At 45.5% G+C, this 27,339-nt stretch overlaps 1 protein-coding gene across 2 annotated transcripts in view; it reads left to right on the top strand.

Moving 5' to 3' along the window:
* Positions 1–1,981: 1,981 nt before the first annotated feature.
* Positions 1,982–27,339, top strand: part of appl2 (adaptor protein, phosphotyrosine interaction, PH domain and leucine zipper containing 2) — a 135,838-nt gene continuing 110,480 nt past the window's right edge. Inside the window, exons 1-4 of one of the 2 annotated variants that reach the window (XM_063072234.1) lie at positions 1,982–2,161; positions 4,394–4,492; positions 7,926–7,985; positions 22,436–22,507. In XM_063072234.1, coding sequence (XP_062928304.1) covers positions 2,108–2,161; positions 4,394–4,492; positions 7,926–7,985; positions 22,436–22,507 — 285 coding nt within the window. In that variant the 5' untranslated portion in view covers positions 1,982–2,107. The remainder of the gene's footprint in view (positions 2,162–4,393; positions 4,493–7,925; positions 7,986–22,435; positions 22,508–27,339) is intronic. The other variant, XM_063072233.1, reaches the window with a different exon arrangement.

Here is a 27,339-nt window from a genome sequence, read left to right as displayed (position 1 = left end):
CATACAGGGAAAATATGTGCTGTGTGTTTAATATCCAAACGATACTTAAAATGTTATGATGCTATTGACTTATATATCTATATAACAATTACAGCACGGAAACAGGCCATCTCTGCCCTTCTAGTCCGTGCTGAACGCTACTCTCACCTAGTCCCACTGACTTGCACTCAGCCCATAACCCTCCATTTCTTTCCTGTCTGTATACCTATCCAATTTTTCTTTAAAATTGCCTCTACCACTTCTACCGGATGTTCGTTCAACAGTTACTCACGCTCCCCTGTCCTCCCCTGGCACACATGTTTGTTGACAACATTTGAAAGGCACATGGGTAGTAAGGGCTTAAGCAAAAAAATAGGCAAATAGGTTTAAATGGGAATTTTATTCAGTATAGACTGGTTGGGCCAAAGGACCTGTTTCTGTGCTATAAAACACCAGTTTAGGGTGAGGTGTAGGAAAGAGATTCACAGGGAATGTGAGGAGGAATTTGTTTACATCAGAGGGTGGTTGGAGTCTAGAACACACTGTCTGAGGGAGTGGGGGGAGACAGGGCCACTCACTACACTGGAGGGATCCAAAGTTCAAAGTAAATTTACTATTAAGGTACACACATGTCAGCATATACAACCCTGAGATTCATTTTCCTGTGGGCATTCACAGTAAATACAAAGAAACACAACAGAATCCGTGAAAACAACACACAAAGGTGAGAAACAACCAATGTACAAAGCAAATAAAAACAACAGTAATAATACTAACTCATAAAAGGCACCATACCTTACTCTAAATACAAGCCTGACCAGTTTTAGAGTCAGACACCTACAAATTAAATTACAACATATCCATTATTACATACAGGATGATCTATAGTAACTGTCTGGATATAATAACACAGGATAAACAAGCAGGAACAACTTACTTGATAGATACTTTACTAAAATCAGTAAGTGAAAAGCAGAAATAAAAGAGGAAATTGGAAGACTATGGACCATGAACATTGTCCCGATAGTAATATCTGCAACTGGTATCACCCCAAAGTCACTACACAATAGCATTAAACAGTCAGGTCTACACAGTAGTATCTATGTAGATCTCCAGAAAGCCACACTTCTAAACACCACTAGTCTGAAAGCTCCTAACGATTGAGAAGGGAGTCTGCCCGTGCCTCAAGTTTTACCAGCTTGAACTGAGAAAAAATAAAAATACAATGAGAATAAGTATTCAGAACATGAGTTGTAGAGTTCCATTGGTTGTGGCATCAGTTCAGAGTTGAGCTGAGTGAAATATTCATGGCTTTAAACATTAAATTAATTCAAAGGAAGACTCCAGAGTCAAACTGTCTGTCTGTATCTTGTTTTACGGCGGTTGGCATCCAGCTTAATGGTGCATTACCGCCACCCTCTGCTCCAGAATGTGCACTAGACATACATTCTAAATCCCTTCACCCAATCACACACACACACACACAAACCTACACTTCACCCTCCCATCTTTGACCATCCTAGTATCCTATTCCTGTTTATTCGTCATATTCTATAAAAAACCCCTGTACCCCTTAAACACGCTAAAAATACCCGGACTTGTGCTCTCTCACCCATGCCCAGCAACCCTTTTAATGTGAACTCCTGCACCCCCAGAGTCAAACAGTCTGTCTGTATCTTGTTTTACGGCGGTTAGCATCCAGCTTAATGGTGCATCCCCACCACCCTCTGCTCCAGAATGTACATTAGACATAGAGTCAAACTGTAACCTGACCTTTACTTTAAGCGAGACGCCACGTATTTCGTGGCCGCGTGATGACGTAACGCATTCAATTCACGTGTTTATAAATATAACTCGTAATTAATTATTTAAATGGCCAAGAATGCTTAATCCACACAGAAATAAATATATACACACGCTGACAAATAGTAGACATGACGATCCTACTTTACGATTACGGTTGATTCGTGTCAGTGTTGGGGGATATCACGGACACGACGAGCCGAACGGCGTTCTGCCCGTGACTGTGGCGCAGACCGAAGGCAGGAGCGCGGAAGGCGGGAACGAGCGCCCATGTTTGGAGCGCGGGCACGAATCGCGGACACGCGCAGTGTTGGGAGCGGAGAAGATGCCGCCCGTAGACAGGCTGCTGCTGGAGGAGGCGCTGCTGGACAGTCCGCAGGTAGGAGCCGCCTCGGGACCCTGGGCCCGGGGCCGGGTCTGGACCCGCCGCAACCCCGAGCCCGCAACCGCAACACAGCCCAGGCCCGCACTCCGCCGTAGCACACGGACCTGAGCTCCCGGTTCTGGACAGGGGAGGCGGGCCCGGCCGGAGCTCGAACCTCGGCCACAGCGCTCACTCCCTTCCCCTAGTACCGCTCCTTCTTCCACACCCTCCTCTACCCCATCACCTCTCACCCCCCACCCCATCATATCATCATCCCCATCACCTCTCACCCTCACCCCTTAACCCCCCCACCCCATCACTTCTCACCCCTCACCCCATCAACCCCTAATCCATCATCTCCCTCACCTCTCACCCGTCTCACTCCTTAACCCCTCATCCCCATCATCCCCATCACCTCTCACCCTCACCCCTTAACTCCCCACCTCCGTCATCCCCATCACCTCTCACCCCTATCAACCCCTAACCCATCATCCCCTTCACCTCACCCATCTCACCCCTTAACCCCTCACCTGTCACCTCTCACCCCATTATCCCCGTCACCTCACAGCCCCCTCACCTGTCGCCTTTATCTCACCCTTAACCCCTCACCCCATCATAACCATCACCCCCATCAACCCCTCACCCATCACCCCCATCAGTCCTGTCACTTCTCACTCATCACCCTTATCTCACCCCATTATACCTATCAACCCCATCAGCCCTCGGCCCTCACCCCCCCAGCTCCTAACCCATCATCCCCCTCACCTCTCAACCATCACCCCTCATCTCACCCTTCAGCCCCCATCATCCCCATCTCACCCCTCACCCCATCAACCCCTAACCCAACATCTCCCTCACCTCTCACCCATCAGCCCCTCATCTCTCACCCCATTATTCCCCCTCACTGCCATCATTCCCTAACATCATCCCCTTCACCCCTCACCCATCACCCCCATCTCACCCCTTACCCCATCACACCTCATCATCCCCCTCACCCCGTCCTCCCATTGCCATACTCCTGTTATCTCAGCACACTAGCCCATGCTCCTTCACCTCTCTCACACTTTCACATTACTGTCACCCCAACTACCTTCAGCATCCCAGAACCAGCCCAGCCATTGCATTAGATCACTGCTACTGCCTGATTCACCCCTGACCACTAAATGTGTGTTGGGGCAGCAGCGTCCGAGGGGTTGAATAGCCTCTAACCCTCATGAGAAGCCCTTTGCCTATTGGGATTTGGTATCAGAATCCGGATCAGCAGGACTACTGGAGGGCACGCTTCCCCCTCTCCCTTCCGAAGTGAGTGGTCTGCTCCCGAACGGTTAATGGAGGGAGGGTGTGTGGACAGAAGGGAGACTGCGTGAGATGAAGACATGAGAGACTAACATATGCTGGAAACTGGAATGGTAAAGGCCAACCCTGACTCAAAATGTTGAGCTACACCATTTGTCTGCACCAGATGCTGCTTCAGCTGCTGAGGTCTTTGTGCTGGGGTGAAGTAATCTAGTGGGGGGAGAGGGCCAATGATGATGGAGGCAGGTGTAGTGTGTATGTGTGTCAAATATCTGTGTCAAGTGAAAGTTTGTGCTGTGTGTACCACCAACCCGGTTTCCAGCTGTCTTGTCTTGGAACTCCTTAGACCAAAACCTTGTAACAAAAATTGCATACTTTTGAGATTTGCAAATATGCCATACTAGACTCCCAAACCTATTTCATTCTTTCCTCATTCAAATCTACCTGCCCAAGTTCCTACTGTTCACCCACACACGAAGGGCGATTTATGGCAATCAGTTATGGCACCTGCGTGTCTGGATGACGGGAGTAAGGGTGCCCACGCAGTCACAGGAAGAATTTGTGTTGTGACCTTGCAGTCTCTCTGTAGCTGTTACACATGATCGTGCGTTGTTACTATTTTTACCTAGTTCTGCCTCAATGTTCTGTTCGTTATGAACAGTATGCAAGAGAAGCTTTTCACTGTATCTCAGTATGTGTGACAATAATAAACCTGTTCCAGTTCCAACCTTCTCATGGACAGTAGCCGAGCTCAGGATTGCTGGAGAGCTTGTCCACCACATAGGTGACTTAAATGTGGCCCCAGCAAGATTCTCCCAAGATATTAAAATTGAGTAGATTGCGTTCACAAAGTTGAATGTTTTTGACAGCAGTAGTTTTGACACCTTGAAAGCAAAACCATAACGTATTTTTATGCATTTGCAAAAAGTGGTATGCATTTTCTTGTTTCAGACACGTTCCCTGCTGAGTGTGTTTGAGGAGGATGCAGGCACTTTAACTGACTACACAAACAACCTGCTGCAAGCCATGCAGAGGGTCTACGGTGCTCAGGTTAGTTGATTTGCTCATGTCATCGGTTTGAGATAACTAGCTTTACAACCAACTGTGAGGTTAATTCTCTGACTGCCTGGCCTGATGGAAATTTGCTGCATTTCTTATTGCAGGTTTCCAGCAACGTCACAGTTCCATTACAGTCTATTCCTTCTCTCTGCCCTGCCCTCTTTCTTTTCTCAGCTGCCTTTTTATTTACACCTGTTCCAGACAGGTAATGAAGAGACCCCACCCTGCGTCAGGTGGCATCACTTCCTTCTGTTGTCCTTCAGCATTGCTTGGTCTCCACCCTATTGCACACATTCCCTTTGTCCTCTCTAACCCTCCCCTTTCTCTGCACAGATTTCTGTCCTATCACCTACCTGAATAGTTCCTTCTTCCCCATTTTTCTGTTTATATTCCTTGTTGAATTACGTTGTATATAATTAATGTTTGTAGTAACCTAGAAATCCATATCTCACATCTTGGATCTTTCATGACGCATACTTTATAAGTAATTACAGATAACACAAAGACTTTCTGCCCAAAAATAGATTAATGTGCAGTAAATACTTGAGTTTAAGCTTCAGTCAACCACTCCCTTTACCTGCCAAACCAGCCTGGGCCCACTGAGAAAACCGTGGAAGATATGCTTCACAACGCTCAATAATAAAAGAAGCTGGTGAAGAGCCCCTGACTGACTCAGTGCTCACTCAAGTTATCCATCATAAGGCAATGTGCATTTTGGAATTAGATGCTTAACTTGAAGGGAAAAGGGGAAAAATAAATCTTTTCAAACTCCTCCCTGAACCCCCAATTAATGTTGTAGCTTAATGGAAAGATGTTCCACGTTAGAGGGGCGGAGGTTGGCCCCAAAGGGTTGAGCAGATCTAGACAAGCTAGTGATAAACTGTGCCTACAGGAGACATGGTCTTTGTGAGGGGGTCATAGAGACTCTTCAGGCAGGGATTAGTAGAGAGGTCCCTGTGTGGATAGGCATGCCTTCACATCAGCAAGGTCCCTGTGCATGCTTTGCTTGCTCCTGTACATTGAAGGAAAAGTTACCTCTCCTTGAACATGGATTTTAGTTAAGAGATTGGCAGCAGCGATGGAAATGGTCCTGAGACTGGGACATTGAGCAGGTCCCCAACCTCGCTGAGAAAGCTGTGGGAGGCCTTGTCTGAGGTTACAGAAGATCTCATATGTCACTGAGGGGAAAGGATGCAAACTGACAGTTGTCACTTTAAACAGCATGTTTCAGGGGAAATGTTCAGTCAAGCCCACCAGTGAATAACAGGTTTTGTGTTTTAGACTAGCAAGGTTGACAATAGCACTGAAAATTTAATATTGTGCTACTATTGATGCTTTTCAGGGACTTTTGCACTGGGTAAAAAGTGTCAGGGAGAACAGAAATGAGGCATATAAATGAGGGCATGAGTGGCCCAGGAAAGTGCACAAACACTGTTGCAGAAACTTTATAAATCAGAGCATTGAGTATAGGAGTTGGGATGTAATGTTGAAATTGTACAAGGCATTGGTAAGGCCAAATTTGGAGTATTGTGTACAGTTTTGGTCACCAAATTATAGGAAAGATGTCAACAAAATAGAGAGAGTACAGAGAAAATTTACTAGAATGTTACCTGGGTTTCATCACCTAAGTTACAGAGAAAGGTTGAACAAGTTAGGTCTTTATTCTTTGGAGCATAGAAGGTTGAGGGGGGACTTGATAGAGGTATTTAAAATTGTGAGGGGGATAGATAGATTTGATGTGGATAGGCTTTTTCCATTGAGAATGGGGGAGATTCAAACAAGAGGACATGGGTTGAGAGTTAAAGGACAAAAGTTTAGGGGTAACATGAGGGGGAACTTCTTTACTCAGAGAGTGGTAGCTGTGTGGAACGAGCTTCCGGCAGAAGTGGTTGAGGCAGGTTCGATGTTGTCACTTGAAGTTAAATTGGATAGCTATATGGTGTTACGTATACGGCAACAATGAATATCAATCGAGACAGGTTATATAAAAACAACCAAACATTTATTAAACACAGATAAACGATAAAAAAAACAAATTAACCGTTATGCAGCCATTCAACAACTCGTCACTCGGCACTGGTTCTTAAAGCGTTAAATGCAAAGAGTTCTTAAAGTGATAAAGTCAGCTATGGTTCTTAAAATGGTAAATTCGAAAGTCCAACAGATTTATACGTTCAATTGGGAGGGACTTCTCTGGTGAAGGATTTCTTCACAGATGCGACTTTCCTGCTGGTTCTGTCCACAGGATTCACGTGGCAATAAATAAACAGTTTAAACCAAATGACCTTAAATTCTTTTAGAGAGAGCAAACCTTTGCATGAACTCTTTGCTCTTTTTGGCAAGAGTTATCTGGATGCAGGTCGCTATTCCTTCAACGAAGACTCAATAAGGTCGATCCTTTGTTAAACTGCCAAACGATGCCGACTTCCCTCAATCCTTCAATCCTGTACTTCAATAAAGTCTTCACTCTCGCTTCTACTACTGGAATTGAGTAAATCAGCACATCTAGCCAAAATTTTCCAGTCCAATAATATTGTATCTTGCAGTAGAATGCAACACTCTGTTTTAAAAATGAAACTGTGTCACAAAAACAAACACGCAACAGAAACGGAGACACAGCACGTTCTACCTGGAAATCTACAAACTAAAAACTAACTGTGTCATCTGGGGTCGACCCTTATATACCTATGGTGCACATGTCATCACATGACCTCACATCGGCAGGAAAATCACATCAGGTAACCTCCAAAAGACCATTACATCATTCTCACAAAAAAAACAGAGATCTCCTTGAGCATGTAACAATGGACAGGAAAGGAATGGAGGGTTATAGGCTGAGTGCAGGTCAGTGGGACTAGGTGAGAGTAAGAGTTCGGCACGGACTAGAACGGCCGAGATGGCCTGTTTTGTGCTGTAATTGTTATATATGGAAACAGCACTTGTGTTTGGATTTTTGTGAATGATCTTAGAAAGAACAATTGATGCAAATAACAAAGCTTGTCACAAAAATACCTGCAGAATTTAAGTTCTTCTGTAAAGGATTTTGAAAATTCTGGCTTGTATATGTATGTGAATTTGCATTCTGCATACTGATAGATAATGAAGACCATACATAAATGCAGTGTCGTAGAACATGGACATTTACAGCACATTACAGGCTCTTCGGCCCACAATGTTGTGCGGACCATATCACTTGTTATTGTAATGTAGTGACAAATTGTAGTTGCAGAAATAGTATCAAAAGGAATGGCAGATTGGTATTTCTGTTGTTAGCTGTTTTCATGGAGTTTGTTTCGAGCATTTGAAAGATTAAGGACTGCATATTTATTAACACTGAACACTGTTTGTAGAATTCCTGTCATTACATTGCTGCCTTTAGACATATATATCACACTTACCGAATCTGGATTTTTATGTTTTACAGAATGAGATGAGTATTGCCACACAACAGCTATCCAAGCAGCTCCTTGAATATGAGAAGCAGGTGAGAGTACGTCTGGGGTTTAATACCAACCTTTCTTTCCCATTCATTTTCCAAAGTAGTTCGTGTAGGTGATTGTTCATTCTAGACTAAGAAAATGGCCTTAAAGACCTGGTATTTCAAATAATGTAATTCAGTAACATGGCTGGATAATGCACTGAACTGCTGCTGTCTGTTTAACTGTAAATGATTGTGGCATTGACACTGAAGCTGATGATATAGAAATCTTTACTCAGCACAACAAGTGGGCATCATTCCGGAGACACTCTTGGTAGAGGCTCACAAACCCAAAGGTAAGATCAAAAGTAGCAGTAGGCGATTCAACACAATTTCAATAGTTACAATGACATTGTTTACTTCAATACTTTGAGATGCATAGTGGAAACCCATTGTAATTGATAAGGTACCTCTGAAGGTCCAAACACCTTTGGAAGAAACTAATTAACACAAATATTCTAAAACCTTTTGATAACAGAGAGCCATTCGCCCAAAATTAATGTTGTCAGGGCTGTCTCTGAGTACACAAATATGGTAAGTACACAAAAACTATTGATTGCCTTTACCTGTGACCATGTTTGATATGCTAAGTGACAACATCTGTCTGGTTTGCCAGCTTGCTGTCAAGTCACATTGATGCAAGTAACTTAGCAATGTTGCCTGGTTTAATGCAAGCCAATTTACATCCTCATTGTCTTAACATTTGTCTCGTACATTTGCAGTCTCCTAGTCTGTGGAGCAGCCAGTGCTTTTAACTTCAATTTACTGCTTGCAAGTTACAAAATTCAAGGCTAATTGCAAGCTTCTTGAACTTATTTATGTTTACAATAAGAACTGAAGCCTGGTTCTTGTTTGAATTAATATCTGCTATATTTACATATAGTCAAGTCTACCGTATTTCCAGTTGTAGTGTATGGCTGTGAGAGCTGGATTGTTAGTAAGGCAGAATACAAAAGAATCGACACCTTCGAACTTGGATGCTGGAGGGAAGTGTTAAGAGTTCGTTGGACAGCAAGAAGATCTAACAAGTCTATACTTGAAGAGATACAGCCAGACTGCTCACTAGGAGGCTTGATTATGAGACAAAAGCTCAAATATTTCACCACAGCATGAGAAGACAGGATTCCTTGGAGAAGACTCTCATGTTAGGTGAAACAGAAGCTAAAAGAAGGAGAGGACTACAGAGGCTATGATGGATAGATAATATTACTCAGACAATGCGTATCACCTTGGGGGATTTAGAGAGACAGTTTCCAACAAGAAGGCTTGGTGTGCAGGGGTCCATGAGGTCGCGAAGAGTTGGACTCAACTTAACGACTGAACAACAACATATGCACACAGCTCCAGTATACTCCCTAGCAGTGGTGCTTGATGACAGTGGCTCTGCCCCATTCACTACTCAGGCCACACCATTTACTACTGTCAGACTGATACAGAAACTGAAGTCGAAGTATTTAGGCTGCTGCTTAAAAGAATCAGACTGGAAAGCTGGCTGCCTTCCTCCTCCTGATGATAACATTACACCGTCATCACGAAATGGAAAGCAAGCCCACTAATCCAATCACAAACAAGAGAAAGACTCCAGTCCTGCCGAAGGGCTTCGGCCCAAAACTTCGACTGCACTTTCTTCCATAGATGCTGCCTGGCCTGCTGAGTTCCTCCAGCATTTTGTGTGTGTTACTCCGCTAATCCATTCTGAAATGTTTCTCTTGGGCAACAAATTGTCTTCATTCAACTACATTCATTGGCTTTCTGTTCTCCATTAGTCAAACCCAGATCTATCCTGAAAACGTGGGTGGCACAATAGCTCACACTGTTAAAGCACCAGCGGCCCTCTGCTGTCTGTGCGGCATTTGTAAGTTCTCTCAGTGACTGCTTAGCTTTTCTCCAGGTATCCAGTTTCCTTCCACATTCCAAAGACATAATCGGTCACGTGGGTATAATTGAGTGGCATGGGCTCGTTGGGGTGGATGGGCCTGATACTGTGCTGTATCTCTAAATAATTAAGTAAGATCAGTGTCACTATGTTCCAGAGCATTATTGTCAAAGGGTGTGGGCCACTGACATTTTGCAGTGTGCACTGGATCCAGCCTTCTGCTCTGGCAGTTAATTATGTGGTTAAACCTTCCCCAGTGAAGAACACAACTTATACTTTACATCTTATTATCGCCAAACAATTGATACTAGAACATACAATCATCACAGCGATATTTGATTCTGCGTTTTCCACTCCCTGGATTACAAATACTAAATAGTAAAAATTAGTAAATATTAAAAATTTAAATTATAAATCATAAGTAGAAAATAGAAAAATGGAAAGTAAGGTAGTGCAAAAAAACCGAGAGGCAGGTCCGGATATTTGGAGGGTACGGCCCAGATCTGGGTCAGGATCCGTTCAGCAGTCTTGTCACAGTTGGAAAGAAGCTGTTCCCAAATCTGGCCGTATGAGTCTTCAAGCTCCTGAGCCTTCTCCCGAAGGGAAGAGGGACAGAGAGTGTGTTGGCTGGGTGGGTCGTGTCCTTGATTATCCTAGCAACACTGCTGCGACGGCGTGCGGTGTAAAGTGAGTCCAAGGATGGAAGATTGTTTTGTGTGATGTGCTGTGCCTTGTTCACGATCTTCTGCAGCTTCTTTCGGTCTTGGACAGGACAACTTCCATACCAGGTTGTGATGCACCCTAGAAGAATGCTTTCCATGGTGGATCTATAAAAATTAGTGAGGGTTTTAGGGGACAGGCTAAATTTCTTTAGTTTTCTCAGGAAGTAAAGGCGCTGGTGGGCCGCCTTGGCAGTGAACTCTGCTTGGTTGGACGAAGTCAGGTCATTTGTGATATTGACCCCGAGGAACTTAAAGCTTTTGACCTGTTCCACTTGTGCACCACCGATATAAATTGGGTCGTGCGGTCCGCTGCTCCTTCTGAAGTCAACAACCAATTCCTTCGTCTTGCTGACGTTGAGGGATAGGTTATTGTCTTCGCACCATGCCACCAGGTTCTTAATTTCCTCTCTGTACTCAAACTCATCATTACCTGAGATACGGCCTACAATTGTTGTGTCATTAGCAAACTTGTATATCGAGTTTGATGGAAATTTGGCTACACAGTCATGGGTGTACAGTGAGTACAGCAGGGGGCTGAGTACACAACCTTGTGGGGCACTGGTGCTCAGAGTGATTGTAGAGGAGAGCTTGTCCCCTATTTTTACAGCCTGGGTCCTGTCTGTGAGGAAGTTGAAGATCCAGCTGCAGATCTGAGTGCTAAGGCCCAGGTTCCGGAGCTTAGGAATCAGTTTATTTGGAATGATGGTATTAAAGGCAGAGCGGTAGTCAATGCAAAGGAGCCTTACATATGCGTCTTTATTCTCCAGGTGTTCTAAGGAGGGATGTAGGGCCAGAGAGATGGCATCTGCTGTTGACCTGTTGCTCCGGTAGGCGAATTGCAAAGCGTCGAGGTTGACCGGTAGGCTGTGGTTGATGTGTGCCATAACCAATCGCTCGAAGCACTTCATAGCGATTGATGTCAGAGCCACAGGTCGATAGTCATTCAGGCATGCCACCTTGCTCTTCTTCGGCACTGGGATTATCGTTGCCTTCTTAAACACAAGGGGGTCTTAGACTGAAGCAAGGAGCAGTTGAAGATGTCAGCAAACACTCCAGCTAGCTCGCTTGCACAGGCCCGGAGAACCCGTCCTGGGACGCCATCTGGGCCCATCGCCTCCCTTGGATTTACCTTCAGGAAGACCCTTCTAACGTCCTCCTCGGTGACGATGAATCTCGATGCCACCAGATCCGGTTCATCCGGAGGGAGTGGGACGCTCCTCTTCTGTTCGAATCTTGCACAGAATACGTTAAGTTCGTCAGGAAGAGAAGCGCCACAGTTATTGATATTGCCAGCCTTTTCTTTGCGCCCAGTGATCTCATTTAGACCCTGCCATAGTCTACTGGCATCCCTTTGGTTAGCCTGGGCTTCCAACTTGGCTCGATATTGCCTCTTGGCGCCCTTAATGGCTTTCCGGAGTTCATGCCTGGATTCCGTGTAGCGACTAGTATCCCCGGACCTAAAAGCCGCAGCTCTAGCCTTTAAAAAGGACTTGACCTCATAGTTCATCCAAGGTTTCTGGTTAGGAAATACCCAGATCGTCTTGCGAGACACAGAGTCCTCCGTGCATTTCCAAATAAAGTCCGTGACAGCTGACACATACTCATTGAGGTTAGCTGCCGAGTCCTTGAATACTAACCGGTCCACTGATTCAAAGCAGTCACGGAGGATCTCATCCGTTTCCTCTGTCCAACGCGACACTACTTTTGACACTGTGACCTCTCGCTTCAGTTTCTGTTTGTAAGCTGGGAGGAGTATGGCCTGATGGTCCAATTTTCCAAAGTGAGGTCGTGGGACGGAACGGTAGGCATCCTTGACTGCTGTGTAGCAGTGGTCAAGTATATTCAGGCCTCTAATGGGGCAGGAGACATATTGGTATAACTTTGGCAGCGCCTTTCTGAGGTTGGCCTGGTTAAAGTCCCCGGCTGTAATGAGCAAAGCCTCCGGATACCTGGTCTCAAGTTCACTGATGTTGGCATACAGTATGTTCAGAGCACACTCCATGTCCGCCTGGGGGGGAATGTAGACCGCTGTCAGTATGACTGAGGTGAATTCCCTTGGCAGATAGTAGGGACGACACTTCACCGACAGGTGTTCCAGGTCCGGGCTGCAGGAGCTTGTCAGTGCCACTGTGTCCAAGCACCACGCAGTGTAGATCAGTAGGCAGACACCACCTCCCCTCGTCTTGTCCGAAGACGCCGTGTGGTCCGTCCGATGGATCAAAAATCCTCCGGTCGAATGGCACAGTCGGGGGTGGCGGGGAGAGCCAGGTCTCAGTGAAACAGAATACACAGCAGTTCTGCATCTCCCTGCAGTAGGTGAGTCTCCCTGTAAGGTCATCCACCTTGTTCTCTATGGCTTGCACATTAGCTAGTAGGATGGTGGGCATAGGGACCCTGAAGCCCCTCAGCTTCAATCTGACCAGCAGCCCAGTTCTTCTCCCATGCTTCCCTGCATCTTTTCAGGTTTCCATCGATGCAGTGTGTCGTTGTCAGCTCTTTGAGGTTGGTGGATGCGTCCCGCGGGAATCGATCGGCGGGTCATGTCGTCGTGCGCTCCGGGTCAGGCCGAGTAACGGGGGAGGCTCCGCTGCCACTTCCAGCTGCTGGGGGCCCGGGCTGTCGATTGGGTCAGGCCCCAAAGCCGACACTTAATCCTGGATGGCCGGGTCCCTGGCTGAAACAAGTCCTTCAACCGAGTCACGGTTGCGGAGGCCTCCGCTCCAGCTGAGCCTTGGGCTCGATTTCCGTGGTCGGCGGCGGAGGCCTCACTTCCGGCAGCTGTGGATGGCCACCAATGGGGCTTTACAGTGCGCTGTGGGGAAGCGTCTGAGGCACCTTGAAGTCTCCGCTGTCACTTCTGTGTGGTCGTCTGCTCCGGAGAGGTGCTGGTCGGAATGGGCCGTGTCTCCAGCACGGTAGCAGACCGCGGGTCTCCGGGAACGTGGTGGGCCTCGCTGGTCGGGTCCAGGTGCGGTCCGGAGTTTAAGAAGCAATTCTGGTGCGGTGGTCTCCAGCTGGGTCAGTAGCTTCGCCAGGGTGTTGTTGATCTTGATCTTTCTAGATTGGAGGTTTAGAAGGGTTTCTTGGGTATAGGATAGTGGAGGGGGCAGTTTGCTCAGGAGAGCACGCGCAAAGTCGCCAGTTACCAGCGCCATCTTTAAAAATTTTAACTTGGAGCTATTTTTAGTATGTGTTTACTGGATGGCAACTGGTGGCGCAGTGACATCAGCGCCAGACTCCAGAGCGAAGGTTCCCGGGTTCGAATCCAGTCAGGCCGCTCCCGGGCACGCTTTCCATCCGTGCCGGGTTGAGTGTCGAGCTCGCAACTCGGCCTCGTAAAAAAAAACTGTGCTGTGAGAAGGATGTGGGGGAATCCTTCCTCCAAGACAACCACTTGGGAGAAAAAAAGTGGTCGCCGAGGCTCTGGCAGACTATGGCACACACAAAAAAAAAAGTTTACTGGATAGAGTGTTGCTGGAAAGTCCACTCCTCATTGCCCTTTGAAATCAGTAGGCTGCTGTGATGAAGTTGTGCCCAAAGTGCTTCTGAGTGGAGAGTTCTGGAGTTTAGATGCAACAACAAGGAAAGAAGAAATATATTTCCATGTGACGATGATTGTCGGTTCTTGAAGGTTTTCCGTCCCACAGTAGTAGTAGAGGTTATGAGGTGGTGTCAAAATAGTCTCGGTAAGAAACTAGTGAATTCGTAGATAATAAACATTGTGGCCACAGAGCACAGGACAACATGCAAAATGCTGGAGGAACTCAGCAGGTCGGGCAACCTCTATGGAAATGAGTAGATAGGTGACATTTTGGGCCTCAGACCCTTCTTCAGAACTGAGGAGAAAGGAGGACGATGCCAGAATAAAAAGGTTGGGGAGGGAAAGGAGGATAGCTGGGAGATGAAAGGTGAAGCCAGGTGGGTGGGAACAGTAAGGTGCTGGAGAAGAAGGAATGTGATGGGAGAGGAGAGTGGACCATAGGAGGAAGGGACCGAGGGGAAGTAATAGGCAGGTGGGAAGAGGTAAAAGTCAGTGTATGGAATAGTGGAAGGGGGGAAATTTGTTTACCGGAAGGTGAAATCAATATTCATGCCAGCAGGTTGGAGGCTACCCAGATGGAATGTTGCTCCTCCTCCCTGAGGGTGGACTCATCTTGGCACGAGAGGAGACCATGGACCGACATGTCAGAACAGGAGTAGGAAATGGAATTAAAATGGGAAATTAAATGGAAATCCCACTTGTGGTGGATGGAGCGGAGGTGCACGATGAAGTGGTTCCCCCAATAACGACGGGTCTTACCGAGGTAGAGGAAGCTGCATTGGGAGCACCGGACACAATAGACAACCCCAGCAGATTTGCAGGTGAAGTGTTGCCTCACCTGGAAGGACTGAATGGAGGTGAGGGAGGAGGTGTATGGGCAGAACACAAAAAGACCAGAGCAGGAGTAGGAACACCTGCCATTCAATATGATCATGGCTGATCTATACCACCATCTCTTTTGTGCCACTTCCCATTGCCCTCAGTTCTCTGATCTCTCAATCATTCACATTTCCTCTTTGAACTTCTCCAATGATCCAGTCTCCGTGACCCTCCAGGGCTGCACATTGCAAAAATTCACCATCCCCTGAGAGACTAAATTCCAGCGTTTGTTCCTTAGCTCTATGTGACCATGCCCTGATCTTCTAATTATGTTTGAGGCTCTACCACCCTGCAAACAATGCAGCATCTGCTTTGCTATGCCCCCTTGGAATTCTGTATATTTCCATAAGATCACCCTTAAACTCCAAAGGAAACAATCCAACCTCTTTTGCCTGTATGGTAGGATAATTCTGTCATTCCCAGAATTAGCCTTTCAGCACATCTTTCTGATGGAAATATCTGTGAACATGAAGTCTCCCTTGGAGTTAATCTTAAAATCTTGGAAATGTTCAATACAAAATCAGGAAGCTTAGGCTGAACCCCTACATGCCAGTGTTTGGTCACAACTGAATGCCGCTTTTGATTTGGATGGCCACACAGGCTGTGAATGGTCTTTGAGGGACGTAGAGGGGATTTCCCAGAATGGCTGCAGGTTGAGGAGACTTTGGTTACAGATTGGGATTGGTTGCTGGAAAATTTGATAGAGAGAGATAGGGTTGTGATAAGTTTAGATTAGGTAGACACAGGAAAGCTGTATCTATTGGCCGATGTTACTGGGACTAGAAAGTATCGATTTAAGGTTCAGGATTACAGGTATAGGGGAAGGAGAGTCGCAGAATCATACAGCTCTTTGGTCCAATTAGTCATCTATTCAGGTGTTATATACCCATACCCTTGGGTTCCTATAATAACTCTCCCCTCTCACCTTAAACCTCTGCCCGTTAGTTCTTTCTTCCCCAACTTGGGGGGGGGGGGGACTGCTCAAAACACCCTATCTGTGCCCCTCATGATTTTATACACCTCTGTAAAGTCAACCCTTATTCTCCTACGGTGAAAAAACCTGACCAACCTCTCATCACAACTTAGTCCCTCGAGTCCCGACAGCACCCCCTGCACAGAGCATGGACTGAGAAAGGAGGATTTAATGCAGCAAGCGGCATTTCCCTGGCATTTGTAACCTACGCAGGGGCTGGTACTGGGATTGAGCGTAAAGGGAAGTTGGATCAGCAAGAGGGGAGGTAACCTCAGGTAAATGGAGGTATGTCAGGTTAGTGGACTGACTGCTCCACAAACACCTTTCTTCTAAAATAAAAGCAGAAGATACTGGAAGTACTCATCTGTGGGACAAGAGGCAAATCTAATGTTTCAGGTTGAAGACCCTTTGTTAGAACAGGTATGATACTGGATGGTCCAATTGCACCCTCAGATATGTATCTTTTTCCCAGGATTGACATGCCTAAAATTAGAGGGCATGAATTTTAGGTAAGAGGTGGTAGGTTCAAAGGAGATATATAGGGTTTTGCATAGACTGGTAGGTGTCTGGAATGCGCAACGAGGAGTGGTATTGGAGGCAAATACAATCGAGATGTTTAAAAGACTAGATAGGCACAGGAAAAGACAGAGAATGGGAATGGTGCTTAGTTCTAGTTTAATTAGGTTGGCATAACGTGATGGGCTGAAGGGACTGTTCCTGTGCTGTATTGTTCTGTGTTCTACTTGTACAGAACCAACAATATTTCAGAAGCTCGGCACCTTCCTGGACAAAGCAGCTGCATAATTGGCCCCTACCTACTTCTCCGAAACCTTTATTTCCTCCACTGTCAGTGCATTCTCAAAGTTCAAAGTAAATTTATTATCGATTGAACTGAATTGACTTTATTACTTCACATGCATGTGGAATAGGCTGGTCCTGGACTTATTTTCCATCTGGCATAGTTTGCATTTTGTTGCTTGATTGTTTGTGGTTTTTGTATTGCTATATTTATGCCCTATTCTTGGATGGTGTGGCTGTGACCAAACCCAATTTCCCTCGGGATTAATAAAGTATATCTATCTATCTATCTAAAAATCTTTACATTATGTCTCTGTCTAAATGTGCAATTTATAGTAATTTATAATAAACAGTATGTACAACGGGACAGTCAGTATAACATAGAAATATAATTGTATCAGTGTGAATTGATCAGTCTGATGAAGCTGTCCCAGAGCCTGTTGGTCCTGGCTTTTATGCTGCAGTACCATTTCCCGGATGGTAGCTGCTGGAACAGTTTGTGGTTGGGGTGACTTGGGTCCCTAATAATCCTTCAGGCCCTTTTTACACACCTGTTGCTGTAAATGTCCTGAATAGTGAGAAGTTCACATCTACAGATACACTGGGCTGTCTGCACCACTCTCTGCAGAGTCCTGCGATTACGGGAGGTACAGTTCCCATACCAAGCAGTGATGCAACCAGTCAGGATGCTTTCAATTGTGCCCCTGTAGAAAGTTCTTAGGATTTGGGGACCCATACCAAACTTCCTCAACTGTCTGAGGCGGAAGAGGCGCTGTTGTGCTTCTTTCACCACACAACCGGAACATTGAGGGAGAGGTTGTTTTCTTGACACTTCTGTGTCATGGTGATGACTTCCTCTCCGTAGGCTGCCTCATTATTATTAGAGATTAGGCCAATCAATGTAGTATCATCAGCAAATTTAATTAGCAGATTGGAGATGTGAGTGGCGACACAGTCATGGATATGCAGAATGTAAAGGAGGGGGCTTAGGACACAGCCCTGAGGGGCATATGTGTTGAGGGGCAGAGGCGAAGGAGCCCACTCTTACCACCTGCTGGCGATCTGACAGTCCAGGATCCAGCTGCACAAGGCAGGGTCAAGGCCGAGGTCTCTGAGCTTCTTGTCGAGCCCGGAGGGAATTATGGTGTTGAATGCTGAACTGTAGTCCAAGAACAGCATTCTCACGTAAGCATCCTTCTTCTCCAAACGTGTAAGGATGGTATGTAGAGCTGTGGCTATTGCATCACCTGTTGATCGGTTGTGTCAGTAGGCAAATTTTAAGGGGTCCAGTGTGGGTAGTGGCATGCTGTAGATGTAGTCCTTGACCAGCCTCTCAAAGCATTTACTTATTATTGATTACAGATAAGGGGGGTGCTGCTGTAGTCTGGCGTACTGACCTCTACCTTGCCAAGGCACAGCGACAACTCGCGGATACCTCCTTATTTACCCCTCGATCGTGACCCCACTAAGGAGCACCAGGCCATTGTCTCCCACACCATCACCGACTTTATCCGCTTAGGGGATCTCCCATCCACTGCTACCAACTTTATAGTTCCCACATCTCGCACTTCCCGTTTCTACCTCCTACCCAAGATCCACAAACCTGCCTGCCCTGGCCGACCTATTGTCTCAGCTTGCTCCTGCCCCACCGAACTCGTTTTTGCATACCTCGACACGGTTTTATCCCCACTTGTTCAATCCCTTCCTACCTATGTTTGTGACACTTCTCACACTCTGAAACTTTTCCATGATTTTAAGTTCCCTGGCCCCCACCGCTTTATTTTCACCATGGATGTCCAGTCCCTATATATTTCCATCCCCCATCAGGAAGGTCTCAAAGCTCTCCGCTTCTTTTTGGATTCCAGACCTAATCAGTTCCCCTCTACGACCACTCTGCTCCGTCTGGCGGAATTAGTCCTTACTCTTAATAATTTCTCCTTTGGCTCCTCCCACTTCCTCCAAACTAAAGGTGTAGCTATGGGCACCCGTATAGGTCCTAGCTATGCCTGCCTTTTTGTTGGCTTTGTGGAACAATCTATGTTCCATGCCTGTTCTGGTATCTGTCCCCCACTTTTCCTTCGCTACATCGACGACTGCATTGGCACTGCTTCCTGCACGCATGCTGAGCTCATTGATTTTATTAACTTTGCCTCCAACTTTCACCCTGCCTTCAAGTTTACCTGGTCCATTTCCGACACCTCCCTCCCCTTTCTAGATCTTTCTGTCTCTGTCTCTGGAGACAGCTTATCCACTGATGTCTACTATAAGCCTATGACTCTCACAGCTATCTGGACTATTCCTCTTCTCACCCTGTCTCTTGCAAAAATGCCATCCCCTTCTCGCAATTCCTCTGTCTCTGCCGCATCTGCTCTCAGGATGAGGCTTTTCATTCCAGGACAAGGGAGATGTCCTCCTTTTTTAAAGAAAGGGGCTTCCCTTCCTCCACTATCAACAACTCTGCTCTCAAACGCATCTCCCCCATTTCACTTACATCTGCTCTCACTCCATCCTCCCACCACCCCACTAGGAATAGGGTTCCCCTGGTCCTCACCTACCACCCCACCAGCCTCCGGGTCCAACATATTATTCTCCATAACTTCTGCCACCTCCAACGGGATCCCACCACTAAGCACATCTTTCCCTCCCCCCCCCCCCGCTTTCCGCAAGGATCGCTCCCTACGCGACTCCCTTGTCCATTCGTTTCCCCCCCCCCCCATCCCTCCTCACTGATCTCCCTCCTGGCACTTATCTTTGTAAGCGGAACAAGTGCTACACACGCCCTTACACTTCCTCCCTTACCACCATTCAGGGCCCCAAACAGTCCTTCCAGGTGAGGTGACACTTCACCTGTGAGTCAACTGGGGTGATATACTGCGTCCGGTGCTCCCAATGTGGCCTTCTATATATTGGCGAGACCCGACGCAGACTGGGAGACCGCTTTGCTGAACACCTACGCTCTGTCCACCAGAGAAAGCAGGATCTCCCAGTGGCCACACATTTTAATTCCACATCCCATTCCCATTCTGACATGTCTATCCACGGCCTCCTCTACTGTAAAGATGAAGCCGCACTCAGGTTGGAGGAACAACACCTTATATTCCGTCTGGGTAGCCTCCAACCTGATGGCATGAACATCGACTTCTCTAACTTCCGCTAATGCCCCACCTCCCCCTCGTACCCCATCTGTTACTTATTTTTATACACATTCTTTCTCTCACTCTCCTTTTTCTCCCTCTGTCCCTCTGACTATACCCCTTGCCCATCCTGTGCGTTCCTCCCAACCCCCCTGTCTTTCTCCCCGGACCTCCTGTCCCATGATCCTCTCATATCCCCTTTGCCAACCACCTGTCCAGCTCTTGGCTCCATCCCTCCCCCTGCTGTCTTCTCCTATCATTTTGTATCTCCCCCTCCCTCTCCCCCTCCCCCTTTCAAATCTCTTACTAACTCTTCCTTCAGTTAGTCCTGACGAAGGGTCGCGGCCTGAAACGTCGACTGTACCTCTTCCTAGAGATGCTGCCTGGCCTGCTGCGTTCACCAGCAACTTTGATGTGCGTTGCTTGAATTTCCAGCATCTGCAGAATTCCTGTTGTTTGCTTATTACTGAAGTGAGTCTGACAGGACTCCAGTCATTCAGGCATGTTACCTTTGTCTTTTTTGGGTACAGGGACAATGGTGGATGTTTTGAAGCAGGAGGGCACTCTACACTGGGAGAGGGAGAGATTAAAAATATCTGTAAACACACCTGCCAGTTGTGCTGTGCACATCCTGAGTACTCGCCCTGGGATGCCGTCCGGTCCCGCAGCCTTGCGACTTGTTGGAATCACCTGTGTATTCAGCCTCAGAGGGGGCTTAGTGTAGGTGACATCAAACCGAGTGTAAAAAAGATTTGGCTCATCTGGGAGAGAGGCAGCGATGTTGCCGGCACCACTGCGCTTAGGTTTGAAATCCGCGATGGTGTGCAGACCTTGCCATAAGTTGCGTGTATTGTTGGTGGAGAGTTGTGGCTGGATCTTGTCCCTGTATTGTTGTTTCACTGCCTTGATGACTGTGCGCAGATCATAACTGCATTTCTTGAGCTCCTGTTGATTACCGGCAACGTAATTTCTGTGTCGCACGAGAAGTGTTGATCCATGGTTTCTGGTTTAGATAGACCCTGACCAATTTCTGGGGGACAACATCCTCGATGCAGTTCCGGATGAAGTACATATATGTCACCATATACTACCCTGAGATTTGTTTTCTTGTGGGCATTTGCAGTAAATACAAAGAAATAATGGAATCAATAAAAATACATACACAAGACAGACACATAACCAATGTGTAAAAAACAAACTGCAAATATAAATACAGGGGAAAAAAACAATGAAAGTAGTAATAAAAGTTGCAAAAAAGTAATCAATAATTGAACAATAAATATCAAGAACATGAGATGAAAAGTCCTTAAAAGTGAGTTGATAGGTTGTGAGTTCATAGTCCTATGTTGGGGTGAGTGAAGTTGAGTGTTTATCCCCTCTGGTTTAGGTGCCTGATGACTATTGTGTTATAACCCTTCCTGAGACTCCTGTACCTCTCTCCTGATGGCAGTAGCAAGAAGAGAGCTTGGCCTGGACGGTAGGAGTCCAAGATGATGGTTGTTGCTTTTGTGCAACAGTGTCCTTACACATGTGCCTAATGGTGGGGTGGGCTTTACCCATGATGTATCCACTACTTCTTGTTGGCTTTTCCATTCCAGGGCTTTCGTATTTCCATATTGGACCATTAGTCAAATTTGAGATAACATGTTGAATCTTCACAAACTTTTACGAAAGTAGAGGTACTGCTGTGTCTTCTTTGTAATGGCACATACAGCACTGGCTTAGTGTGAACCAACTCAATGCAACATGATTATTTGTCAAGGATATTCTGACCGCAACACTGACACCCGTGGTCATTAAAATAACCACTTGCAGGGTGGCTCCCATGTCACACACCAAACAATTTCACTGGATCTGAATCCTCAGACTCCTTACCAACATTACCAGCAAGACTGCAGTGTTTTAACAAAGCATCTCACTAGTATCTATGCAAGGGCAGTCAGGGATGGGCAATAAATTAGAGAAAGCTAGACAGAATGAGGGCAGCAGATGCAGGGACTGCACTAGGAGTGAGCTCCTTCATTATCGCTGTGTCAGAATCCATAACCAGTAGCACCAGAAAACTGCAGGTCAGAAGGAGGTAGCCCACAATGCTGCCCACACCCCAAAGTGACATAAATAGATGTTTGCATCAGACGTAATAACAGAAAAGAATTATAAGCCTGTTGTATTTTTATTCCATGTACAACTTCACTGCCCTGATGTATAAGTTTTAGTGTTGTTTCATTTAGTCTCATGGTTCTGTGAAGAGAGAGATTTGTCTGTAGGTTTTCCCTGAGTCACTTGAGCTGCAGTTTCAATGCCACGATTATCTTAATGAGCACTGGACTAAGGAGAGGAAAGTTAGCTAATATTCAGAGTCCCACTGAGAATTCCTAACATCCACCTGGAGGAGGGTGGGGTTATACTGTTAAAGGCAGGAATTGTGCTCTGTGGATGAAAGATGTTGATGCTGTCAACAAAGCAGAAAACTCATTTAAAAATATTAAAAATCTGTGCAGATTTAAACCTAAAGCCTTTTGTCACATTCTAGAACTTCGCCTTGAGCAAAGGGGATGATGAAGTGATTTCTACTCTGCACCGCTTTGCCAGAGTTGTGGATGAGGTAATGCACTTAAAATTACATACGTGCCAAACGTTCCTGTACCCATGTGGTCCAAGAACTGGTCTAATAGCTAAAAGCTAAAGTGTTACATATTAAAGCTAAGATACAACTTCAGTTAATCTGCACCTCTTCCACTGTGGATTACAGGCGTGTGAAAGAGGAAACAGAATCAATCTTTGATAATCATAAAAGCAAAAGAGAGGGCATATAATATAGCAAAATTAGGAGGAAGTTATTGGATTGGGAAGCTTTTAAAAACCAGCAGAAGTACCTAAAAATAAAAGCAATAAGGAGAGAAAAGATGATGTATAAAGGTAAGCTAGCTAGTAATATAAAAGATTATATCAAAAGGTTTTTTTTCAGATATACAAGACCATAGACATAAGGGGCAGAATTAGGCCACTCGTCTGATTGAGTCTGTTGTATCATTCCATCATGGCTGATTTATTATCCCTCTCAACCCCATTCTCCTGCCTTCTTCTGATAACCCTGACTAACCAAGAACCTATCAATGTCTACTTTAAATATACTCAGTGACGTGTCCTCCACAGCTGTCCATGGCAGTGAATTCCACAATTTCACCATGCTCTGGCTCAAGAAATTCCTTCTCGTTTCTGTTCTAAATGGTGGTCCCTCTATTCTGGGTGTGCCCTTGTTACGGCGAGGCAGGGTCACGGGTTCAGTAAGTGGGACAGAAGACACTGATTAAGGGTAAGCACATTAGCCATTTATTTACAGACAAAAACTAAAACATGCAGCCAGACGTCTAAGTCAAGCAAGTGCTCATCTAAGCCACCCTAAGTTACAAAAACTATGACACTAAACATTCAAGCTTAACAATATGTAGTTAAGTCTCCCCAAGTTACACAACAGACTAAACCTGCAACAAATGGATATTTAGTGAAGAGTGCACATGGGCTCTCCTGTATCTGCAGCGTCCTTTGCCAATGGTTCCTCAGCACTAATCGTGACCACATGTCTTTCACACGTGCTGTTCTTGTACCACTGAGGCGCCTGGAACTGGAAACCTGGTGCCGTGGCATGCAAGGGAAAAAAAGCTGCGCATCCTTCAAATGGGTCAATCAGTGACTAGCACTGCAGAAGCAACTTTCCGATGGCGAGTAAATTAACCCTTCACATTACGGTCCTCTGGTCCTAGACTCACCCACTATAGGAAACATCCTCTTCACATACAGTTCTTTCAATATTTGAAGTAAATTGGTTATCAAAGTACATATACAGTGGCGTGCAAAAGTTTGGGCACCCCTGATCACTGTCACTGTGAATAGCTAAGCGACTAAAAGATGAACTGATTTACAAAAGGCATAAAGTTAAAGATGACACATTTCTTTAATATTTTAAGCAAGATTTTTTTTATTTCCACCTTTTACAGTTTCAAAATAACAAAAAAGGAAAAGGGCCTGAAGCAAAAGTTTGGGCACCCTGCATGGTCAGTACTTTGTAGCCAGCTAAGAGTCTTTCAATTCTTGTTTGGGGGATTTTCACCCATTCTTCCTTGCAAAAGACTTCTAGTTCTGTGAGATTCTTGAGCCATCTTGCATGCACTTCTCTTTTGAGGTCTATCAACAGATTCTCGATGATGTTTAGGTCGGGGGACTGTGAGGGCCATGGCAAAACCTTCAGCTTGCGCCTCTTGAGGTAGTCCATTGTGGATTTTGAGGTGTGTTTAGGTTCATTATCCTGTTGTAGAAGCCATCCTCTTTTCATCTTCAGCTTTTTTACAGACGGTGTGATGATTGCTTCCAGAATTTGCTGGTATTTAATTGAATTCATTCTTCCCTCTACCAGTAAATGTTCCCCGTGCCACTGGCTGCAACACAAACCCAAAGCATGATTGATCCACCCCCGTGCTTAACAGTTGGAGAGGTGTTCTTTTCATGAAATTCTGCACCCTTTTTTCTCCAAAGATACCTTTGTTCATTGCGGCCATAAAGTCCTATTTTAACTTCATCAGTCCACAGGACTTGTTTCCAAAACGCATCCGGCTTGTTTAGATGTTCCTTTGAACCTTTTGAATAGAACTTTTTGGCTATTCACAGTAAGAGAAATTTTGACCGGGGTGCCCAAACTTTTGCATGTCGCCATATACGACCCTGAGGTTCATTGCCTTGCAGGCATTCTCAATAAATCCATAATAGAATCATAACAGAATCAATGAAAGACCGCACCAACTTAGGCATTCAACCCGAGTGCAGCAGACTATGTGAATACAAAAAGAAAGGTATAATAATTTTAAAAAAGCAATAAATATCGAGAACATGAGATGAAGAGTCCTTGAAAGTGAGTCCGTAGGTTGTGAGAACATTTCAGTGATGGGGCAGGTGAATTTATCCCCTTAGTTCAAGAGCCTGATGGTTGAGGGATAATGACTGTTCCTGAACTTGGTGGTTTGAGTCCTGAGGCTTTTGTTCTTTCTTCCTGATGGCAGCAGCAAGAAGGGAGCATGTCCTGGGTGGTGGGTTCCCTGATGATGGATGCTGCTTTCCTGCGACAGTGCTTCGTGTAGATGTGCTCAATGGTGGGGGGGGGCTTTACCTGTGATGGACTGGGTCATATCCATGACTTTTTGTTCAAGGGCATTGATGTTCCCATACAAGACTGTGATGTAGCCAGTCAATATACACATCAAAAGAAATTTGTCAAAGTTTTAGATGTCATGCTGCATCTTTGCAACTCCTAAGGAAGTAGAGGTGCTGCCACACTTTCATTGTAATTGCACTTGTGTGCTGGACCCAGGACAGATCCTCCAAAATATTAACACTGAGGAATTTAAAGTTGCTGGCCCTCTCCACCTCTGGTCCTCCGCTGAGGACTGGCTCATGGACGCCAGTTTCCTCCTTCTGAAATCAATTATCAGCTCTTGGGTCTTGCTGATATCGTGTAAGAGGTTGTTATGGCACCACTCAGCCAGATTTTCAATCTCCCTCCTATATGCTGATTCGTTACCAACTTTGATTTGACCTACAACAGTGTTGTCGTCAGCAAATCTCAATATGGTATTAGAGCTGTGCTTAGCCTCACGGTCATAGGTGTAAAAAGTGAGTGGAGCAGGGGCTAAGCACACAACCTTATATTTGATAGGTTTCAATGCATTCCCTCCTTATTCTGCTAAACTCCGGCAAATACAGGCCCTGAGCAATCAAACACTTCTCATATACTATCCCTTTCATTCATGGAATCATTCTCATGAACCTCCTCTGGACTCTCTCCAATGCCAGCACACCTTTTCTTAGATAAGAGACCCAAAACTGCTCTCAGTACTCCCAAGTGAGTCCTCACCAATGCCTTGGAAAGCTTCAGTATCATATCCTTGCTCTAGTATACGAGTCCTCTCAAAATAGATGCTGACACCGCATTTGCCTTCCTTACCACTGACTTGCAAGTTAACCTTTAGAAAATTTTGCACGAGGATTCCCAAGTTCCTCTGCAACTCTGATTTTTGAATTTTCTCCATTCATAGAAAATAATCCACACCTTTATTCCTTCTATTAAAGTGCATGACCATAAACTTCCCTGCACTATATTTCATCTGCCACTTATAACCATATATATAAAACCATGTAACAATTACAGTCCGTGCCGAACTCTTACTCTGACCTAGTCCCACCGACCTGCACTCAGCCCATAACCCTCCATTCCTTTCCTGTCCATATAGTTGTCCAATTTAACTTTAAACGACAACATCGAACCTGCCTCAACCACTTCTGCTGGAACCTCATTCCACACAGCTACCTCTCTCTGAGTAAAGAAGTTCCCCCTCATGTTACCCCTAAACTTTTGCCCTTTAACTCTCAACTCATGTCCTCTTGTTTGAATCTCCCCTACTCTCAATGGAAAAAGCCTATCCATGTCAACTCTATCTATCCCCCTCATAATTTTAAATACCTCTTTCAAGTCCACCGCCTAAACCTACGTTCCAAACAATAAAGACCTAACTTGTTCAACCTTTCTCTGTAACTCAGGTGATGAAACCCAGTTAACATTCTAGTAAATCTTCTCTGTACTCTCTCTATTTTGTTGACATCCTTCCTATAATTTGGTGACCAAAACTGTACACAATACTCCAAATTCGGCCTCACCAATGCCTTGTACAATTTCAACATTACATCCCAACTCCTATACTCAATGCTCTGATTTATAAAGGCCAGCATACCAAAAGCTTTCTTCACCACCCTATCCACATGAGATTCCACCTTCAGGGAACTTTGCACCATTATTCCTATATCCCTCTGTTCTACTGCATTCTTCAATGCCCTACCATTTACCATGTATGTCCTATTTTGATTAGTCCTACCAAAATGTTGCACCTCATATTTTTCAGCATTAAACTCCATCTGTCATCTTTCAGAACCACTCTTCTAACCGGCCTAAATCTGTCTGCAAGCTTTGAAAACCTACTTCATTATCCACAACTCCACCTAGCTTAGTATCATCTGCATACTTACTCATCCAATTTACCACCCCATCATCCAGATCATTAATGTATATGACAAATGACATTGGACCCAGTACAGATCCCTGAGGCACACCACCAGTCACCGGCCTCCAATCCGACAAACAGTTATCCACCACCACTCTCTGGTGTCTCCCATCCAGCCACTGCTGAATCCATTTTACTACTTCAGTATTAATACCTAACGATTGAACCTTCCGTGTGGAACCTTGTCAAAAGCCTTACTGAAGTCCATATAGACAGCTTTACCCTCGTCAACTCTCCTAGTAACCTCTTCAAAAAATTCAATAAGATTTGTCAAACATGACCTTCCACGCACAAGTCCATGCTGACTGTTCCTAATCAGACCCTGTCTATC

This window comes from Mobula hypostoma, chromosome 20 (genome assembly GCF_963921235.1).
Source record: "Mobula hypostoma chromosome 20, sMobHyp1.1, whole genome shotgun sequence".
Lineage (NCBI taxonomy): Eukaryota > Metazoa > Chordata > Chondrichthyes > Myliobatiformes > Myliobatidae > Mobula > Mobula hypostoma.
This window is presented reverse-complemented; position numbering and strand designations above follow the sequence as displayed.